The sequence below is a fragment of the Abramis brama genome (assembly GCF_963993115.1).
Source record: "Abramis brama genome assembly, chromosome: 25".
NCBI classification, from domain to species: domain Eukaryota; kingdom Metazoa; phylum Chordata; class Actinopteri; order Cypriniformes; family Leuciscidae; genus Abramis; species Abramis brama.
Genome location: NC_139987.1, coordinates 24,861,543 through 24,882,893, shown reverse-complemented (window position 1 = coordinate 24,882,893; position 21,351 = coordinate 24,861,543). Strand labels below are relative to the sequence as shown.

General features: G+C 36.2%; 1 protein-coding gene across 6 annotated transcripts in view; it reads right to left on the bottom strand.

Moving 5' to 3' along the window:
- Window positions 1-21,351, bottom strand: part of apc (APC regulator of WNT signaling pathway) — a 37,249-nt gene that overhangs the window by 15,568 nt on the left and 330 nt on the right. The window contains exons 2-5 of one of the 6 annotated variants that reach the window (XM_084104478.1): window positions 20,669-20,708; window positions 13,759-13,840; window positions 12,667-12,819; window positions 148-232 (exon numbers count right to left, since the gene is read on the bottom strand). In XM_084104478.1, the coding sequence (XP_083960604.1) occupies window positions 148-232; window positions 12,667-12,801 (220 nt within the window). In that variant the 5' untranslated portion in view covers window positions 12,802-12,819; window positions 13,759-13,840; window positions 20,669-20,708. Of the gene's footprint in view, window positions 1-147; window positions 233-354; window positions 491-927; window positions 1,050-12,666; window positions 12,820-13,758; window positions 13,841-16,152; window positions 16,209-20,668; window positions 20,709-21,351 lie in introns of those variants that run through there. The other 5 variants (XM_084104480.1, XM_084104477.1, XM_084104479.1 and 2 more) reach the window with 5 other exon arrangements.

Sequence of the window (21,351 nt, the reverse complement as noted above, 5' to 3'; positions counted from 1 at the left end):
TGTTAACAATTATTTAAACATTACATTTCAGAAATCTCTGTCTGTGATTAATCAACTGGGTAAGTATGGTGATATCTATCAGTTAACATTTTTACCATATTTATTTAAAATATGCATTGTTCACAGAATAATTTCAACTGCCCTCACCTTTAAATCTTTCGAAAAACTCAATCTGCCCTTGCGAGTCTTTAGGGTCCTCTACAATAGTTCCTTGTAGCTGCTTCAAAACCTCCTGAAAGAGAAACAGACATTATCTGTGTGTGGTAGAGTGTTAGAAGCCATCTTCAGATAAAACAACATGATGCACGGAAGGTTTCAGAAAAAATAAAAACACGAGATATTTCCATCTCCCACCACATGTAAGAAGACTTCTTCAGCCCGCGGCCTGATAAAGAGAAGAAAACTTCCATCAAAGAGCTTTGAAGTGCTTTGAAGACGCGCGTGTCAGAGACATAAACAGCTTTGAAGCTGTGAAGATGCACCTGCTACTTCTTTAGTGGCGTGTTCATGCGTGATCTGGCCGTGATAATGCCTGAAAGGCCTTGATTTCTGCAAGAAAATCAGTGTTGAAAATCAGCTAGCGTTCACTGCTCAACCAAACTGTTAAGGCTTTACACATCATAAACCACCGTATTTTGCCATACTACAAATCAAATGTAGCAGATGTTGCTGATTATATGTTACTAGAATCTTTTTCAGAAGAAAACAGAAGTGTGCTTGCTCATCCAAAACCCATTGCCATGTTTATGTAGCATGTTTAAGACACTTAAATTGATGAATCAATTATGTTTGGAGCACAAATACTGCAGATTACCAACAATAGATGATCAACCACTAGTAATTATTGATTAACAGCAACAAGTCATGTCTGTTGACACAATAACAGTAAAGTATAAGAAAAACATCCAGGCTATTTGTAGAACTTACCACTGCACATATGCTGAGGTTTTGGTCAATGTTCCTTTACGGTTACGGCCAACATAACTCGAACCCTTGATGATGCCAGTACAGCCCCAAACCATATCAAACGTGAGACTTTTGCAACGCTCGTTCCATTACTCCCGAGTTCTCCAGCGTGTTTGTAAGCCGAAAAAAGCCCAAACAATGCGACTGCCTTACAGGAAGCGACTACCTCCCCCTTCCTTCATCCCATCCCGGAGACCCAAAGCCTCATGAAGAGCACAGATGCTTCCCCATTCAGCTCTCAGGACCACCCTTCCCAATCGGCCTGGGGTCACCATGTCCACAGCCCACTGGAGACGCGTGGAGAAGGCCAGAGGCGTCCAGAAGGGAAAGGTCACACATGAACATGCTGTTTATCTTCCCTTATCCAGTAGAAAAGAACAACACGGGGTTATTCTGTGTCTAAGGAGAGTCACTCGGGTGTTTTCTCCTTAGGGAGCATGACGTCACACTGAGCTGTCTCAGGAAACAACAGCTTCATTATAGGGGAGGTCATATGATTACAGACCCCTTTACTGCACTGTGAGTCAGAGGGATGAAACGACAGCATCATCATTCTCTCCGCTTGTTAAAGACAACATGGCCTCCATTTATGCTCTTGTAGAAGAAATGTCTCTGGTCTTTCAAAAATAATCTTCATTAAAATATAACACAATTTCAAATTATAAAATACAAGATAATATAATAAAATTAAATCTCATTATTTAAAATTAAATTAATGAAAATATCAAAAATATTATATTACAAATAGCCTATATCAAATTAAAAATATATAATAAACAATATAACGTATATAGCCTAATATAAAATAATAAAATATAATTATATATATTTAAAAATTTAAAAGGAAACAACACTACAATAAAACAATTTTTTTTTAAATTATTAAAAACATAAAATTAAACAATAAATATCTTATACAAAACAAAAAATTCATAAATAAAAATATAAATTATAAAACTTAATATTAATGATCACTACGTTTAAATCATTGACACTTACTATGAACAATAGTAACTGTGCTAGATGCTTGACTAATATTAAAAAAACTATGCAAATTAAACACATTAAGAGTTAAAACATTTTTAAAGGTCTACTTGCTAATATTACAAAAGTGATTTGCTGAAATCCTAAAATAACCTTTAAGAGAGTAGATTACAGCTATAATAACATTTTCAACAGCCAAATCCACATTCAAATTGACTTCAATATCCTAATGCGTCTGAGGCTATAATGGAAGTCCTAGTTTTTCCTCTTCCCAGAGTCAAGGTCCGAAGGAATCAGGTTGCAGCGATGCAGATGCCCTTGGTACAATATTAGAGTCAGACAGCCACTCATGTGCGAAGCTGCAAGCACACAACACTTTTAAAAATGTCATCCTATCCTCCCAGTAATGGAAATCAATGCTCCTAGGCAGCCATCTGCAGGGAGCCTGAAATACTCGCATATCTGATTCCTATCTAGCATGCATTTCATCTGACCTGGAGTCAGACGAGACCCGTGGGCCTGCGGTGGGAGGTATTGTTCGAGTGTGAGAGGAGGGGACCGGGTTCGTGTGGGCGGATGGAAGGTCTCTTTGCTTTCCCAGTGATAAAGGTAGAACGTCCTTGAAACGTGGAAAGAAAACATCACATGACACACATGGCATGCACTCAGGAAAAAACAAGCGTGGCGACTGACGACAAACAAGATTTAAACCATGAACTGGGCTACTCTTCTAAAAAAAGACTGAGGCTTAGGCTGTGACAAGAACATGACATCAATAAATGAAATGATCTGAATTCAATAAGCTTCTCAATCAACATATCCTGTTCTTTGTGGAAACCAATACGAAGAACTGATGCACCAAATATTTGTTGCCATAACATCGAAACTGAAAGTAAAGTTTAATCAATTAATCAACTTTTTTTAATAATCAACACTCATGTTGTATATAAAAATTAAATGCATTTTATGATATATTAATTTGTTGTTGAAATATAAACAGTTAAACGGTGGCTGAATAAATCTGTCATGAAAGCAAGTTATTACAAACATACATAAAATTTAACAAAGACAACAGGTTATTAAGTAAGGGTTAATGCCCGACGAGGTGTCCATTGTCAGGTATTAATGGACGACGGCGAGGCGTGAACAGTCCGACGCGCAGCGGAGGTCCATTAATACCTGATAATGGACACCTCGAAGGGCATTAACCCGCTTATACCATGGTCACTTGCCAAATAACACATTTTTAAAACATTAGTTTATATTTTAATTAGTTTTACAATCAAAACCTAAAGTTTTTACAAACAATAACTTGGTTTCTCTGGTTACGCCTGACGGTTTATTTAGCAACCGGAGATATTTATAGTCCGCTCGATTTATAGTCCGTATAGATACTTTGACTGCCTGTTGCTATGGTTACTCACAGCTGATGTAGCCAGCACATTTTTTTATTAATTTCAAACGGTAAACAGTCAGTTTCACCAGAACTCCTTTACTAGGTGTCCTCTATCACTGATTAATGGACACCCTGCAGCCAATCAGAATCGAGTATTCACCCTGACCATGGTATAAGTAAAAATATGACTATGATAAAACAAATATGTTATATAGTGCAAATATTTAGCAAAAGTTATTCGTTTTTTTTTTTTTTTTCTAGCTTTCCTGAGGTAAACGTAATGTGACATTGATTGTTTACAAGCAGTTTTACTGACGTGGAACACTGATTGAGCGATTACGGTATGGTAAGTTGTACTGTTTCTTTTCAGCACACCTTCTGATGTTCCTTCACGTTTGTTTTGTGCTGTAACTAGTATTAAAGAGTAGCTACAGCGATCTGTCACGCCACTGTGAAGGCAGTCTCGCGTAGCCAGAGCTTCAGACTGACAGCAGAAGGTCTGGACTCTATCGCAGCTTTTCTTGGCCAAGGACCGGCCAAGAGGACGTTTGACTGACATGTAACGCAACCAATCACAGTTCGTTTTGTTCCGTGTCATGTCGTAAGAAGCGTGTCAATATAATGTCGATGTCCCTACAGACCAGCGTGCATGTAATAAATTATTCATTCAAGAACGTTGTGCAAGTTTACAGCAACAATAGAGCCGTGAACTTCCCATACTTTTGAAAATCCAGTGTTTAGTTGATCCAGATAAGCGCTCATTGAAAGAATTGTAAACAACTCTTTCTTCTTCCACGAGGGGTTTTGGCATCACAGCATTTGTTTCCAGGCGGATCGATAAATAACACGACACACACGTCTCATCCCGTAGAATTCAACCAATCAGATCGCGACTTGAAGTGTTTCCAGAAAAGTGTGCCATCTGCATAAGACGTTCAGCCAACGGTCCGTTGAGTCTCAAATCAGTCTGAGGCTGACTAGGCTGACTCATTGACTAGAATAACTAACAAAAGCTGAGACTTTGTTTCATATCAGATTCAATTGTGATTATTGAATGGTAGGCGTGCCGCAAATAATGTTTAGTGGAGTTTTGTTCATGAATCAGCTGAAAAGGGCATAGACTAAAACATCTTGGTTCATCAAAATGAAGATCATTTAAGATCAAAAAATAAATATTGTCAACCCAATGCTAACGTCCACACAGCTGACATGACTGTTGTGGCTTATCCACTGACAGTCGAAACATCGATCAACGATTTTGGCCCTCCAAAATTTACTATTTTCGGTCGCTGAAATTTTGGTGCATCACTACTAAGTAAGAACTAACCTAAAAATAAGGTTGGAGAACATTATACACTCACAAACACAACATCTAGACCTAACTAGTACTTTAGAGATTAAGAAGAAAACAAGTTCTGGACAGAAAAGGCAATGTCTAAGCAGATTTTTCCCCTGCAACGCTGCACTTTTCTGGGCAAAGTGCAAACTATGTTCAGGAAATCCACCAGAGATGTTTCATTAGAAGATTACAACATTCTGAGTCATTAATGTAGGAACAAATGCGCATTATTAGCTGAGCTCATCACATAGAGAAAGCGAATTTATTTATACGCCATGCTGCATAGAAAACCTCAAACATCAATGTGACGAAATAATGGAAGATTTGGGTCATAATTCAGGACCATTATGAGGAGAAATGAATCTGAAAGAGAATGATAGTTGATGTACCCCAATGACATCCATAGTAGGAAAAAAATCGATGGAAGTCAATGTTTGGATATCGACATTCTTCAAAATATCTTCTTTTTTTGTTCAGCAAAGAAATTCATATCGGTTTGAAACAACTTGAAGGTGAGTTAATGATGACAGAATTTTCATTTTTAAGTGAACAATTCCTTTTAAACAACCCTGTATGAGACATCATGGCCATATTCCAGGATGACAATGTCAAGATTCATCAGGCTCAGATTGTGAAAGAATGAAGAATAATTTTCACATATGAATCGTCTCCTCCAGTCCAGATCTTAACTTCATTGTGAGTCTTTGGGATGTGCTGGAGGAGACTTTACAGAGTGCTGGACTCCTGCATTGACAATACAAGATCTTGACATAAAATATATGCGCCTTTTGATGTAAATAAATGTTGTGATGTTACTTCCATCAAGAGGTGCATACATTTTTGGTCAAGATCTTGTATTGGTAATTCTGAAAACCATTCTTTCACAATCTAAACCTGATGAATCTTGACATTGTCATCCTGGATTATGGCCATGATGTGTCTCATATGTGATTGTTTAAGAAATGAAAAGCTCCACACTCCAACTAGAGTTAGAAGAACTGTTGCCAAACATACAACACGATAGAAACATATCCCATAAACATATCACTGCAATAATGATCCAATCATAGACTCTTAAGCATTCGCCTATTTTAATCCAAACAACGGCTATTTTTTTATTTTATTTTTTTGGCCGGGCGGGCAGTGTATAAACATGGCTATAAATAATAATTATTATTATTATTACTAAATAAAAATATATTGTAAAAAAAAAAAAAAAAAAAAAAGTTATATATATATATATATATATATATATATATATATATATATATATATATATATATATATATATAATATCTTTTTTTAAAAAATTACATTACAACTGTAAAATTACATATCAATATTTCATATTAAAATATTACAATATTGAACTTAATTTCTTCATTTTCAAACGTAAAACCATCAAACTTTTATTTTGACAGAAAACCGCAGATTTTGCAACTAAATCTTGTATCGCTCTCACATGTTGATTAATAAAAACAGCTAAACTCAACTAAAATGCTGCTCTGGTAGTTGGATTTGGGAGCAGGGAGGGGAAGCCCAGACGCTGAGACATGCATGCTGTTTGTTTTCTGCCCGCAGATGTTTGTTTCAGCTGGCCGGAGGGGAAGGGAAATGACTGCAGGGTGAAGCGGAGCTGCATTCATGCGACGAACAAAGACAGGAAGGGAGATTCTCTAAATTAAGCTGGGAGTCTCTCACAGGCTGGGAAACGGAAGCGGCCTCTGAACACTTCCATGCAAAATAGGAAAATGTTTATGACACTGGAGTGCATAGCACTTGTGAATAAAAATGAAAGTGGTTTTCCTTCTGTGACACTGAAACACTAAACCACAGTTACCATGGACAGAGGAAGATGGAGAGGCAGCGGTTTAGTGTTGCAGGTTTAGACGTCAAGATAAGAGGAAAGCAAATCCTGTCAAAAATACTGCCTTTCTCACAGCATTTCACAAAAATGAGGAAAAAAGACCGTCTGAAGTTTCATCGGCAGAGGGCAGCACATGAATGATATGAGGAACATACAATATACTGAAAATAGATTTATATAAAATAGAACTGTTTTTATATTTTTCATATATAGATTTTTATAATAGAATTTTTCAATTAAATGACTAATTGGATTTTACATTTATATACATTTGTCAGATGTTTTTATCCAAAGCAACTTGCATTGCATTTAACTCTTTCCCCGCCATTGACTGAATTTTCCGTCATTTACGACACAGCGCTTCCATGGCCTTGATGGAAAGTTCCGGCAAAGAAGTCCGGGTAAAGGCCGTTATGCATCTTCAGAAATAGTACAGAATCTCCGGATTAAAACAAAGGCGAAAAAGCAGCAGAAACAAGCTATAGAAGGAAGCATTGCTTACACACATGTAAAATAACACAATCATCAAACATTAAATCGCATATATATCAAAACTGCCTAATGTTACTGAATGAAATGTCGACCCAGGACGAGTTAAAGGACTGTGAAGCTATGGGGTGTTGATGGACTTGATCTACTCCATCTGTTTTGATCATCGTTCTGAATCTGGTCCAGCCGTATGACAAAAACGTGTTTTTCTCAGCTTTTTTTCCGTTTTTTTTTTATTATTATTTTTTTTATGAAACTTAACCACATTCAAGTGTTAATAAGAATGCATGAAGCTAGAATAAAACAGATTATTTTGTTTAAATGCAGAGGCTCTGTTCTTTCTTTTGATATATGTGATCCTGGATCACAAAACCAGTCACATGTCGCACGGGTATATTTGTGGCAATAGCCAACAATACATTGCATGGGTCAAAATGATCGATTTTTCTTTTATGCCAAAAATCATTAGGATATAAAAGTAAAGATCATGTTCCATGAAGATATTTTGTAAATTTCCTACCGTAAATATATAAAACATGTATTTTTGTGAGTGAATGCAGCACAATTGCGAACATAAATGGACAACTTTAAAGGAGATTTTCTCAATGTTTCGATTTTTTTGCATCCTCAGATTCCAGATTTTCAAATAGTTTTATCTCAGCCAAATATTGTCCTATCATAACAAACCACACATCAATGGAAAGCTTATTTATTCAGCTTTCATATGATGTATAAACCTCAGTTTCAAAAAAATGACCCATGTGACTAGTTTTGTGGTCCAGGGTCACATATTGCATGTTCAGATATTCATACAACACAATATTCTGGGGGCCATGAAAGGCTTGTGAAAATGATCAAAAAACGCTGGCGGTCAAGAATGAAGCTATAATTGTTTTTCAGTTCAAGCATTCCCATGGGAATCGCTCTGCTGTTTGAGCAAATATTCAAACTCTTTGTATCCTATAATGTCTGTGCAAAAATAGTTCCAAATATGAAGCTTACATAATTAAAAAGAATAATACTTTTCATAATACACAGTTTCAAAGCAGCTTTACATTTATCATAAATAAATGAAAAAACATGCTATTCTTTAAAATATCATCACTCATGGAGGATCTCTATGCACAGTGCAAAGAGCTGACTATTCAATAATGAAATCTGTTTTTGATTATTATCATTAGAGATTTTATCAATTAGCAGTTGCAGTTGTAGAAATAGCAGCAACTTTAAAACTGGACGGCAGCATGAAGGACTCGGCACAGATGCACTTCTGGCCTCCGCAGAATCTGTCACAGTTGAAACGCACTAGACAAACCCAGTTGTTTAAACACTATGATTACGTACAGGGATGACATAACCACTGGCACCAGGGCGGCCAGAATGTGCCTAAAATCAGATCATCCTAATGAAAGAGGTTAAGCCCAAAACCTCTTACATAAGCCAAACATCAACAGGGATTCACTTCCTGAGACACGACACAGGCAAATATGATTTCGCTCTTATTCTTTTTTTAGAAGCAAATGGATGACAACTTCCTTGAGGAATAGGGACACCCAGAGTTTAGACAATCCCTCTGGCATTTAGAGTCGTGATGACAAGGACATCTGAAGAGCAGGGTCCTTTCTTGGACATTGAATTAATGCACTAAAAAAGCAAGGTAACACTTTATTTGACAGTGTCCTTGTTACATATGTTACATGTACTTACCAACAGTAAAGTATGCATAATTACATGCAACTAACCCTCAACCAAATCCTAATCCTACCCTAACCTTATAGTAAGTACATGTAGTTGCTTAATATTACTCAGCACTTAAATGTATAATTACACTGTAACAATGACACCTTAAAATAAAGTATAACCAAAAGCAATATTTCAAGTCAACATGAAATCAAAATGGATCCTATTAACTTAACTCTCATTGAATTCATTAAAAAAGGTGATCTCACCAAGTCCATGTAGAATGGTAAATGTTTACACGGTAGTTTACACAATGTTTACACAGGTTAATGAAACTACAGGCAAATAGCCTTGACTTTAGGCTGCTACTATTACAGTCTGTTACCAATAATCTAGTTGTTAATGTAATGATTAGCTTTAAATGTAATAAAAGTATGCCAATAATATGACATTTTTAGTAATTATAGCAATATCCAGTCTTGCCCCACATTTTCTCGTTGGAAATACGGCACATTAAGGAAGTAAAATTCACTTTCACGCTGACTATGAGCGCCTTCAAAGTGAACGAGAGCAGTTTAGCAAAGCATAATGGCACTTTATATGATGCCATTAAACATACACACACACAAAAAATCATTCTGATCTGCTAACTTTTAAAACGGACACCTTTAATGCTGCTTTTCCCAATGATTTTCCCCGAGCCAACCAAAAAAAGACCTCTCTTAACCCTTAAGGACTCTGCAACGTATGAACATGAGGAGAGACAATCTGCTTCCGCTTCAAAGATTCTCCCTTAGCAACACCAATCTCACGTCTTCAGAGCAACATAAAGAGACTTTCACACGTATTAGACGGTGTTATGGCATGACAGCGACCCGTTTCCTAGCGGATCTTCAGCACGATATATCTGCACACATATCTTTATCATGAACTCGCTTGAACCTCGTCTTTAAATTGTGCAGACAATCCGGGTTGACAGGCTCGCTTTAAAACTTCCACATTAGCCAACTTTTAATGTCTCACCACATTCATTTTAGGCCTAAAGTTCTTTCAAAAACCCTCTCTCCTTTTTTCTTTTCCTTCCCGAGAGACTGCCAGGTCACATCTAATTTCTTAATGTCCACCTAGCAGGCTGCCGCTTCCACTTCAAAAGCTCGACTCAAAGAAGTGCCTGAGAACACTGCCTTTGGTGTCAGAAGCTGCTAGAAGAAAGAGTACTTAGAGGGAAATCAGCGACGGAGGATGACATTTTAAGTCTTGAAAGTCTGCCACATTAAAAGCAAGCCCAAACATAGAGCATTTGGATGACAAAATGAGTCACTGAGGCGTTTAAGTACAAACCCTTTGAGGTTGAAAACTGAAATTGACAAAAAGGTAGGAGGAAAATGTACAGAGGTCTAGTTGTTCCTGTTCTAGTTTACTAGCACTCTCTCTTCAGAATGTCGTAGGTTTTAACAAACTGGCTACACAATTTTTCACTGCTAGTTATTGCATGACAAAGAAATATTTTTCATTCTCCAGAATAACGTGCACCAATAAATTTTGCACAGTAGATTGCTGAGGGATGATGCATATTTATAGGCTAAACCCAGATTGCAAATTAGCATTTAGCACAACATCCTGAAGTCAATGGGCTTTTGGTTTAAAAGCCTGAAATAAGGTCTGTGGTTGGCACGAGTTCAAGATATTCTTCTAACGTTTTATTCTGTGACAAAAACATCAGTAATACTCGAAACTCGAAAAATTTGAATATCGTGCAAAAGTTCATTTATTTCAGTAATTCAACTTAAAATGTGAAACTAATAAATTATATAGACTCATTACATGCAAAGTGAGATATTTCAAGCCTTTATTCGTTATAATTTTGATGCTTATGGCTTACAGCTTTCAACATTTCTGAGATTTTGAATTTGGTGTTTTCATAAGCTGTAAGCCATAATCATCAAAATTATAACAAATAAAGGCTTGAAATATCTCACTTTGCATGTAATGAGTCTATATAATTTATTAGTTTCACCTTTTAAGTTGAATTACTGAAATAAATGAACTTTTGCACGATATTCAAATTTTTCGAGTTTCACCTGTATTGTATTTTTTTAAGCTTTTACTTGCTAACAAGTGGCTAAATGGTTGGACTTGTTTATTGAGGACATTAATAGTCACCACGCCGAACAGAACAGGTAAACTAATCTACTTACTAGTCTTCTTTTACAGTTTATAATTGCTATTCTAACTCAAACTTTCAGGGAAAATATGTTTTTAAATAAAGACCAAAAGAGCTGTCAGAAGATTAGTGAAGATGACACTGAAGTCATGCGACTGTCACTGTGATGTATTTTGTTTGCAGCTTACGTTTAGCATTTTACTTCTGTTGATTGTATTTATGCTGTAAAATTCATTAAAGTTGTATTCATTTGTGAAGATTATCACGATGAATCATAAACTTTTTATTGGTAATCCAAAAGCCAATGGAAAAGTCCATTGGGTTATTGTCAAGGAGACCAGGGTGATGCTGATTTATGGGTTGGTCTACAAAAATATAACATGGTGATATAGCTAGGGGTGTGACGGTTAGTATATAACCGTGAGACCGACGGTTATAGTTGAACACCGTCATTAGAACTCGATAACCGCCCAAACCGTGTTATTAAAATATTTTTTACAAACATTTTTTATCATAGAGAATGTTTAAATACTAATTAAAAACAATTGTTAACAGTTTGTGTTATTAATGGTCTACGTCAGGGGTGCCCAATCCTGCTCCTGGCGACCGACTGTCCTGCACAGTTCATCTCCAACCCTAATCAAACACACCTGAAGCAACCAATTAAGGTCTTCAGAGCACGTCAGGATCACTTGAAAATTAAAGGCAGGTGTGTTTGATTAGGGTTGGAGATGAACTGTGCAGGACAGTCGATCGCCAGGAGCAGGATTGGGCACCCCTGGTCTACGTCGTTTCCAACTGTATTTGATTCTTTGCCAAGCCGACTGCCAATCATTTGAGATAGAAATAAAAGCTATGATATAGTGATGTGCCATCATTATGTGATTTATTAAACAAATGAAAAACATTTGCAATAATAAACATTAGCAATGAACATTTGCAATCGGGAGACATGGTTTTTACCACTTAATGAAGTTTTGTTTTGTAAATCGTCAGACATGATTTTTACCACTTAATTAAGTTTTGCTTTGTAGAAAACCTTTCTTTAAAGCGAATTTCATTTTGTACAAATTGTATCTTAATTTTAATAAAAGTTTCATCAACCAATTGCATGTATTTAATAAATAAAAAGCAAATATAGGAGACAATATAACCGTGACATGGAGGCTCTGATGCGCCGCGTTCACTTGCATTGCATTGTGAAGTTGAACTAGAGCGCATCTCATCATCGTAAATGAATGAAACTCAGCGTAGGTCTATGCCTCATACATTAGCATTAAATATCTTTGCTGCTGCATCCTTTCTAGAACAGACAAGGGCTTTCTTGCGGCTCGCATCAGCAGAGCATTGCATCGTCCATAGATCGCAAAACAATCAGCGGATGGCGGGCGGGTGCGGCTTTGAAATCTGGTCAAAAAACGTTGGTGCGGATGATGAGTTTTGTGATGCGGTTGCGGATGAACTAATACCCCATCCGCGTATCTCTATTGATAACAACACTGAACACTACACAAATATCATTTTATTCATACCAAGTTGTCCTATAACAGACGAATGTTCGAACAGACGAATGTTCGAACAGACGAATGTTCGAACAGACGAATGTTCGAACAGACGAATGTTCGAACAGACGCACCCACCCGCACACTTTTTGATTTGGTAAATTTAACACAAAAATACATGATGACCGCAGCGGTCTATGAGTCAAAAAAGACCTGGTTTTGATGTCATGTTGTCAAGAACACGGTTAGGCTGCTGTATGATATAAACACACACTGTACCTTCATATTAGACGCCTCAGTCTCTAGTTTGGTGAGGTGGTTGGAGTTGTCCTCGAGCTCTTGTCTAAGGTTGGAGTTCTCCATCTTTAGTGCCTCCACTTGCTTCAGCAGCTGATCATAAGATGCTGCAGCCATCTTGGACTATCTCTTGACCTGCAACATCCAAGAACGGAGGAACAATCACATGTGGTGCTCCATTAATATGACCGATGCCAAAATTGATTGAACATTTTTGACTGAAATACAAATTGACCAAAGGGAGCAAAATATCTGCAGATCAATTGATTTAACCAATATATTAGCCTATTTGTCAAGATCAAAATAACTAATAGTGAAAAAATAACTGATCAAAGGAAATATGCAAACACATATAACTGCAGAATCAGCATTTACATGGTGATAATATGGATCACAATAAAACAATATTGCTATTCTTTGTTCAAAATATAGGAATTCAAAAAGCTGTTTTATATGCATTGTGCAATTATATCCTTCGCTCGTTTGGATTTTGGTAAAGCAGAAGTAATTATAGCTTTAGTTTGCTGCATATAGCCTTTTTGCAGATGTGTGCTAAAAATGCTTTAAAAACAACATGCAAAAATATATACACAATATATATTATATATATATATATATATATATATATATATATATATATACACACACACATGTACATATGTGTGTGTGTATATATGTGTGTGTGTGTATATCTATATGTATATCTATATATCTGTGTGTATATATATATATATATATATATAGTATATCATGTAAATAAAGTATACTATGTAAATATTTATATTTTTCATAGCATTTTTTCTGAGCAAGTCTGTGAATATGCCAAACATACTGTAGCAATACTTCACTGGACACTACAGCTATACTATTACATACATCTTTTAATATCTAGTGAAAAGGGAATAAAAAGCCCACATAAACATGAGGCTTAGTAAATGTATAAGTGTTGCCCAGAGGGTCTGTAAAAGACCATCAGTGTCATGTGTCAATCATGAGTGAGCATCTGAACTCTGATGTTTGCCATGTAGTCATTGACCATGTCATGACACTCATAAAGAACTATAACACACGTGCCTCACGTGTGTATGTGGATGGCAGAGCCGATGCCTCTGGGCCATTTTTTACCCTTGCAGTGAGCCCGGTCAAGCAAACAGTTCTGAAAGACAAAGCGAAAGTTTCTATTTTTATCTCCGTCCTGAAGTGAAGGCCTGATCAACCATGTGGAAAAATCTATCACCACATCGCCACTAAATTACCACTGACATGCTAAAGAACAGCGGCAAACCCTGTTCAGCTTGCTCTCTGGACTACTGATAAAACATGCTAATGTGTGCAATCTTACCAAATAACTTAATGAAGAACCTGTTTTATGGTAAATATGCTCACCTCTCCTCACCAACACACATGATTTGAGGAATCACGCAACACTGCAGGATGATACACACATTGAACTTTAATACTTAGCATCAAATCACTAGTCACTTATATGAGCAGTACGGCTTTGTGCATTTGCCTTCAAAAACAGTTTCTGCCAAAATACCAAATTATTTTCTCAGCATTAGGAATATTGATGGCTTGTGAGGTAAACAACATTTTCAAAATACAGAAAGAGGGAAAAGGACTAAAAAAAGAGAGCATATTGCATGCAAAAGAAAACATGTTATGAAGGGGGGGAAAAGGCCCATCAAATTATTGAAATGCTGCAGGATGATGCACACATGATGAACTATAATACTTCAAAGCACTAACTGCAACTACGTTTCTGCCAAAATACCAAATTTCCCAGTGCACAAAAAACGTCAAACAAAACAAAAGCGACTTGCCTTATAGGAATACATCACAAGCTGGTATCATGACAATTTCACAATGCACAATAAACTGAATTCCTTCCATTCCACTTTCCCCATATTATGCTTTGCCCTGGTTTTACATTAACCAACACCAACAGCCTACATTACAACAGCCAGACAATGTGTCAGGGATCATTTGCAGCTATGTCCAATCAATGTGACTGTGCTACGGATTCTGCCACTGTTTCCAGGGCATCCACGGCCAATATGAAGCAGAATACATCAATAAAGGGAAGATACCCCTATTTGGCATTTCCTTACAGATCAGATTTCTGATGTGAAGGTCATTAAATGCAGACAAAAATATAGAAGTTGCATGTGTGAATCATTCTAAAGCATATCATCTTTGGTCTGCATAATCCAAATAATTACATCAAGATCTTGCTATTATAAAACAATATGATATGAGTAATAAACCAGCGTGGATGCATGCATATGATTTAATGCCAACTGCACGTCACACACGCTTTGAGCTGTTATGAGGGCAGAATGAGTCCGATTGCCACAGAAATCTGCTGACACACATCTGATGACACACATTTAGTGAAAAAACAAACACTTGCACTTTTAAAATGCATAATAAAAGGCCATTAAAGGTAAACAAATGTATATTATAATACATTTTATGCTTGCATATCTTGCTGAACAATCCTAAGTGTAGCTTCTATTATTTATAGAAGAATCATGAAAATGCAATTTTTTTGAATACATTTATAAATGATTTAAAAACCTGAAGCAAAGCTCTCTTGGCATGTAGACACAGCAAAATGGTCGACATCTATTCAGCAAAAAGGCTTGAGGTATCGAGACAGAATCAAAAGGAAACAGGGAGGAGTGGAAAGAAGAAAGACTCATTAATATTTCAGCACTTTCCTCAAATCTGTATCACAACGCATCTGAATTTGCTTGCACCTTCACACGTCTTTAATAGCATATATAAAGCGCATTATTTATTTCACTAATGCAACTGTGCATCTTTCTGCATTTATTCACCAGGGGTGCAGTTGTGCATGCGACGCTTATGATGCATTAAAGCAGTCACCTCTTCGCCAGCAATGCAAGATACAAAATTCCCTGCAGACGACTGCAAGAGATGCCCTTCCCTCCATGCACAAAGACACAGTGACCATCATCTCACATCACGGTCTCTCACGCACCGTCATCTAACCTGCCAAACCGACCCGTGTTTCATCCTGAAAAGCTGACAACAAATCCACCATTAAACGTCTGCTTTGTTCAGGCATCACCAGCTAAATCAGAAAAACCCTCTCTCGCAACAGCCCCTCCATCTTGACAGGGGCAATTATCGCTTACATTTACTGTGGAATCCGTGTCCACAGCCGAGATCACTAGAAATAATCAGCCTGCTAGCGCATCTGTCCCTGCACAGCACAAAAGAGGCTTTTACAGCGTCCGGGTGATAAAGCCAGAATCCCAATCTATGCACATCCCCCCACACCCTCTCAATAACCAGCCATCAAGACAAAAGGGTTTATCGGCACCGCCTTGCTACACCGCACAAACGCGCTATTATTTCCTCCGCGCTGAATAGCTGGAATACAAGACCACACATCTGTGCGTTTGCATCAAGAGATCAGGGCGTTAAACGGAGACTTACCCCATTCTGCACCAGTGACAGCCTCCATCCCAGCAACCCATCAACTATGTCAGTTGCCGGAGAGCATCCAGCCAGCACCGAGTCACATGGGCGAGGGCTCGGCCAATCAGAAGGCGGCCAGCCCAGGCCGGTGTTGGTGCAGTGGCTGATGGTGGCTGGCCAGATTTCTGCCCCACTGTACAGCTGCTTCCCTTGACTGGGTTTAAAAGCTCTCGTGTGGGGAAGCGGTGAAGCCCCAGGCATGCATTCTGGAGATGCAGAGATGGGTCATAACGTCTGAAGGTCACATGACCTGATTTATAATAAACGGATCAATATGGCAGCCTAAACCGGACCATATAGAAGATGCATTAAAGACAACAAACTGAGAGATGCAATTGAAATCAACTAGGGCTGCACGATATTGAAGAAAAATGCGACATGCGATAACTCATTAAATAATGCGATATGCGATACGATAATGCTTAAAATGCTTGTCTTTAAAATATATTCAAAATTATATAACCTACATATGTGTTTCACATTATTTTTGTGACAAGAAAACATCCCTACAACTTTTGCAAGTGAACATCAGTGTTTTACTGTAGTATAAGAAGTGTTATTTTAACATCAGTGTAAACCACGGGGTTTAGGGGTTCAGGTTATCCTACATTAGGGTTATTTAACAACAGAAACTGAATAATCAAATGTAAAAATAAAACACTGCTTAGTTTTCACTGTATGAATTAAATATATCCTGATTCTTATTAAAGATACAAAAGTTATTCAGCCGAGAGCAGTGAGTGATTTTCTCTGTCTTTTGTTCATGACCCAGTTATTGCAAGCTGTTGCGCTATACATATCGCGATATATACATTTGGGATAATTCGATATATTGTGCAGCCCTAATACCGATATTCGAAATCAAATCGAAACCAACATCTCGATAACTGCGTCTAAAAAAACGTAGCCTATTTAATTGCCATAACTTCATATACAACTGATAAACAACTTCAAACATTATAGTATGAAATGTAACTATATGCATTTTATAATATATGCATTGAATAATTATATAATTGTATTAAATGAAATTTAATAGGTTAGTTACACATTTCATTTGATAAATATTACATTTAAGAATTGAATTGATTCAATTCATTTAGTAGATACTTCTATCCAAACCTGAACAATACAAGCACTTCTTCCAATTACATTTTCCATGCAAGATGCAGAAGTAAACAGTCTCTACACAAATATAATCAATATAATCTAATGTAAGACTCTTTCTGACACTGCATAGACATAATATCTATCATTTACTCACAATAGATGCTTTTATCCAAAACCAACTTTCAAATACTACACAAGTGATTCAAATTTTTTACATTTTCCATGCACAAGTATGCAATATTTCCATCACAAAATACACAACGACCAGTTGCTTGCACAATAATGGACCTCATTCATGAAACACGAGCAGAACGAATCTGTGTAAACTGCTCATCAATCCAGTTGGCACAAATGGCGTACAAATGGTTTTACGTATGATTTATACAGTAATTCGTTCTGCTCATGTTTCATGAAAAAAAGGGCCATAGACACGATTTTTCCTTTCACAGACATTTTGAAGCCAAAACACAATGTATACATAACATTTGCTCCAAAATGTGAAGGGAATAAAAAGGTTTTGTATATGGCTAATGGCCAGAAAACATACAAACCCAACTTTATTCAAACTAAACTAGCCACATACATCATGTTCAAACTCAGTGCATCGATCTCTGTCTTAAACGACACATTAACTTGGTTCATAATCTGTACTATTTCGTTACACCGGTGTTAATGTCCATCATTGTGTGTTTGCTGCTACTGTACAACTTTATCATTGCAATTACAGTCTCAAGAGTTCCTGAATAAGCCTTTGTGAATAATAAATCATGCTCTATAAATGGCTGTGATTTGCTTTCTCAAACTGAGGCGGTGAATAGATAACACGGACACTTCCATGGCTTTCTCTATACACGCTGGAAGTGTTTTTTTCATGTAAATGAGCTTTCGGTCTTTGAGAGCTGAAAAATGGACGTTGGCAGAGACTCTTGTTGGTCAGCCCTCTCTTGTGGTGCGATTTAATGGGAAACTGTCCACACTTTTTCTTCCTGGTGTGGGAAAACATTTCAAACAGAAGGGGAAAGGCTAATGTTTTGTGCAGTTTAAAAAAAACAAAACTTGATTTCCTCAAGTATCCATGTTCATTTAGTGCCTCAAATATTCACTATATAGGATATAAATTCAGCTACACTACACAAATATTTCACTACATACTTTTTTTTATCAATTTGAGAGGTGTTCAACCAAAATCCACCACTTTTCTGGAAAAAATAACATATTAAGCTGTAAGTGACACTCACTAAAAGTAATTTGAATGCAACTTTACACCAAACAGGCCAAATCTGTGACTCACTTCATGTTTACTCACTTCAAAACTAGATTAAATATTAATAAGGTCTTCAAAACAACTTGTGCACATGAAAGTAAAGATTCAGCTAACTTACTTTGTCCATTCAACGCTCAACAAGAATTCACAAGATCGACTCCATCGATAATAGAAAGATTTTAGCGGATAAAAATATAGGCCTGCAGAAGGAATACTAATGCAAACTTAAAGGAATAGTTCATTCAAAATTCATTATTTAGCTACAAATATTTACTTATTCAATTTATAATTCATGCAGGGCAGGTCAAAATCAGAACCGGTCTGACTGGACGAGTGGGAAAAAAAATCTTAGTGTTGAGCCCTGATATATTAAAGGCACAGCTAAATGTGACATTTATTACAATGGGTTTATGTGAAGCTGTTCACTTAGATTAAAAATGTTAAAAATTATAGCTTTCAATTATTCTGTATGGCTATAATTAATAGCTAAAATTCTATGGGTGTAACAATATATCGCAATACAAAAGTGCAACAACATGTACCGTGGATAGTAACAATATGTATTGGTAACACTTTATTTTACAGTGTCATTGTTACATATGTTAGTAGCAATAACTATAAATTATGCATAATTACATGCAACTAACCCTAAACCAAACCCTCATCCTAATCCTAACCCTATAGTAAGTACATGTAGTTAATTATTATTACTCAGTACTTAAATGTATAATTACACTGTAACAATGACACCTTAAAATAAAGTACCTATGTATTGTGTATTTCACCCAAAATGAAAATTACTGTGTGAAAAAATTCAAGTTTACAGAGTTTTAGTGTCAGTACTAAATTAAACTACTATATGTAATATTGAATATAATGTATAATAATGCAATGGGGTAATATTTGTGGCTCCTAATAATGCCAAATGTCTGATGCTACCTGTAAAAAGTGGCCTACATTATTTTAAATATATAGTCAGTGACAGAGTGCAGCATATTAGTCTAAAATAATTCTGTAATATTCATGATTCAGAATCATGAATTTTGTTATTCTGGTGTCTCTATTGTCCTGTTCATTGGGTTTCCAGCACAAGTCCAAGCCTATTCTTTACACACACAATGTAACACCAAATTTACCATTTTAATCTACAGTACATTTTTTGCTAACCTTTTATCACATAGAGTATCGCAATAATATCGTATTGTGTGTTCAGTATTGTGATATGTATCGAATCGGGACATGAGGGTATCGTTACACCCCTATAATATTCATGTAATCATGTGAAAAACATGACATCAGTATTAGTACTGGTATCAGTGATCGTTCGTAGTGCATTTTATTCGTAGTGCTTAGTAAAAAGATGCCATTAAACAAATATTTAAAGTATACTGTGTTTATATTGTTTCTACATTATTTTGGAGATTCAATGTGAAAGTATTACAACATAAAAATATAATAAAAACTTGAATGTTAGGTGCGATTCATCGTGATTAATAACAAAAAATGTGCTATTAATTATTATTATTTTTTAATTATCGATTGACAGCACCACTTATACTTTTTTCCCCATGGAACACACATGGAAACATTTTTGGATAGCATTCTGGTCACTCTTTTCCATGCAATATTAAAATACAATGAATGAGGATTTAAGCTTTCAATAAAAAAAATAAAAAAACAAGCAACAGAATCCAAAGCTCTACAATGAAGTCATTCACTGCAGCCACAAAAAAACAGACATGGCCATTATAAACCACCCAAGCATCCAATACAATTACTAAACAACACACTAACATAAAAGGGAAACATTAAAACTGCCTGGATAGCTTGTGAACTGATTAGGCACAATGTCACTGCTAGATTTCCCATGATAGATCTTAACCGCTCCAGAAAGCTGCATCAGATATGACAACAACAGCTGAAACAATGTCAAACCACATTCAAAGGCTCCGTCAAAGCAAAACAACGCGGATTACGCTTCGGCAGGGGAGTGGTAAAAATAACAACACTTTTCTTCAGCTCAACTCTTTGGTGTCACTCAAAGACCGTCAAAGCACAGTGATTTAAAAAAGAAAAAAGAAAAAAAAAAGTTTTCCTCACCGTCTTGCCAAGGTTGCAGCACAGATCCACTGCTGGACTCCTGCACAGAAGAATAGAGTTTATCAGAGAGTTCATAGCAGTTTATTAGAGTTTGAGTAGTTTATTATAGTGCAATTTGGATTAAACGAGTAGAATTAGAGGAACAATAGACTTTGTTAAAGCAGATTACTAGAGCAAAATAAAAGTCTGTTAAGTGTATCAGAGTTTATTGCGGTACTAATAGAGTTTAATAGAGAATAGTTAATATGGTATCTTCCTGATAATGAAATGGAAAAGATTTGTATGCAAATTAGAGGAGGAATATAGAATAATGATTTCTGTAGAGAATGGTACACACATTTATGTTGAGAAAAAAATATATATATGGTAAATTTAACAATTTTTATAAAATAATATGAAGTATGTAGCATAATATTAGAGTACAATACCATTGTAGAGTTTATTAGAAGAAATAACATTAGTAAAGTATAGAGTAAACTTTATGTATATTTCAAAGACAAGCTGTTAAAAATTGTAGAGCAGTAAAATACACAATATATAGATATGAATAAAAACATATCAATGTAAACATCACTGCTGGTCTATAAACTCTTCACACAAAATTACTTATAAATACACACTTCTTGAGGCTCAGTTTTATAAAGCATTAACGTTACTTGTTTTAACAGCACACTTTTATGATT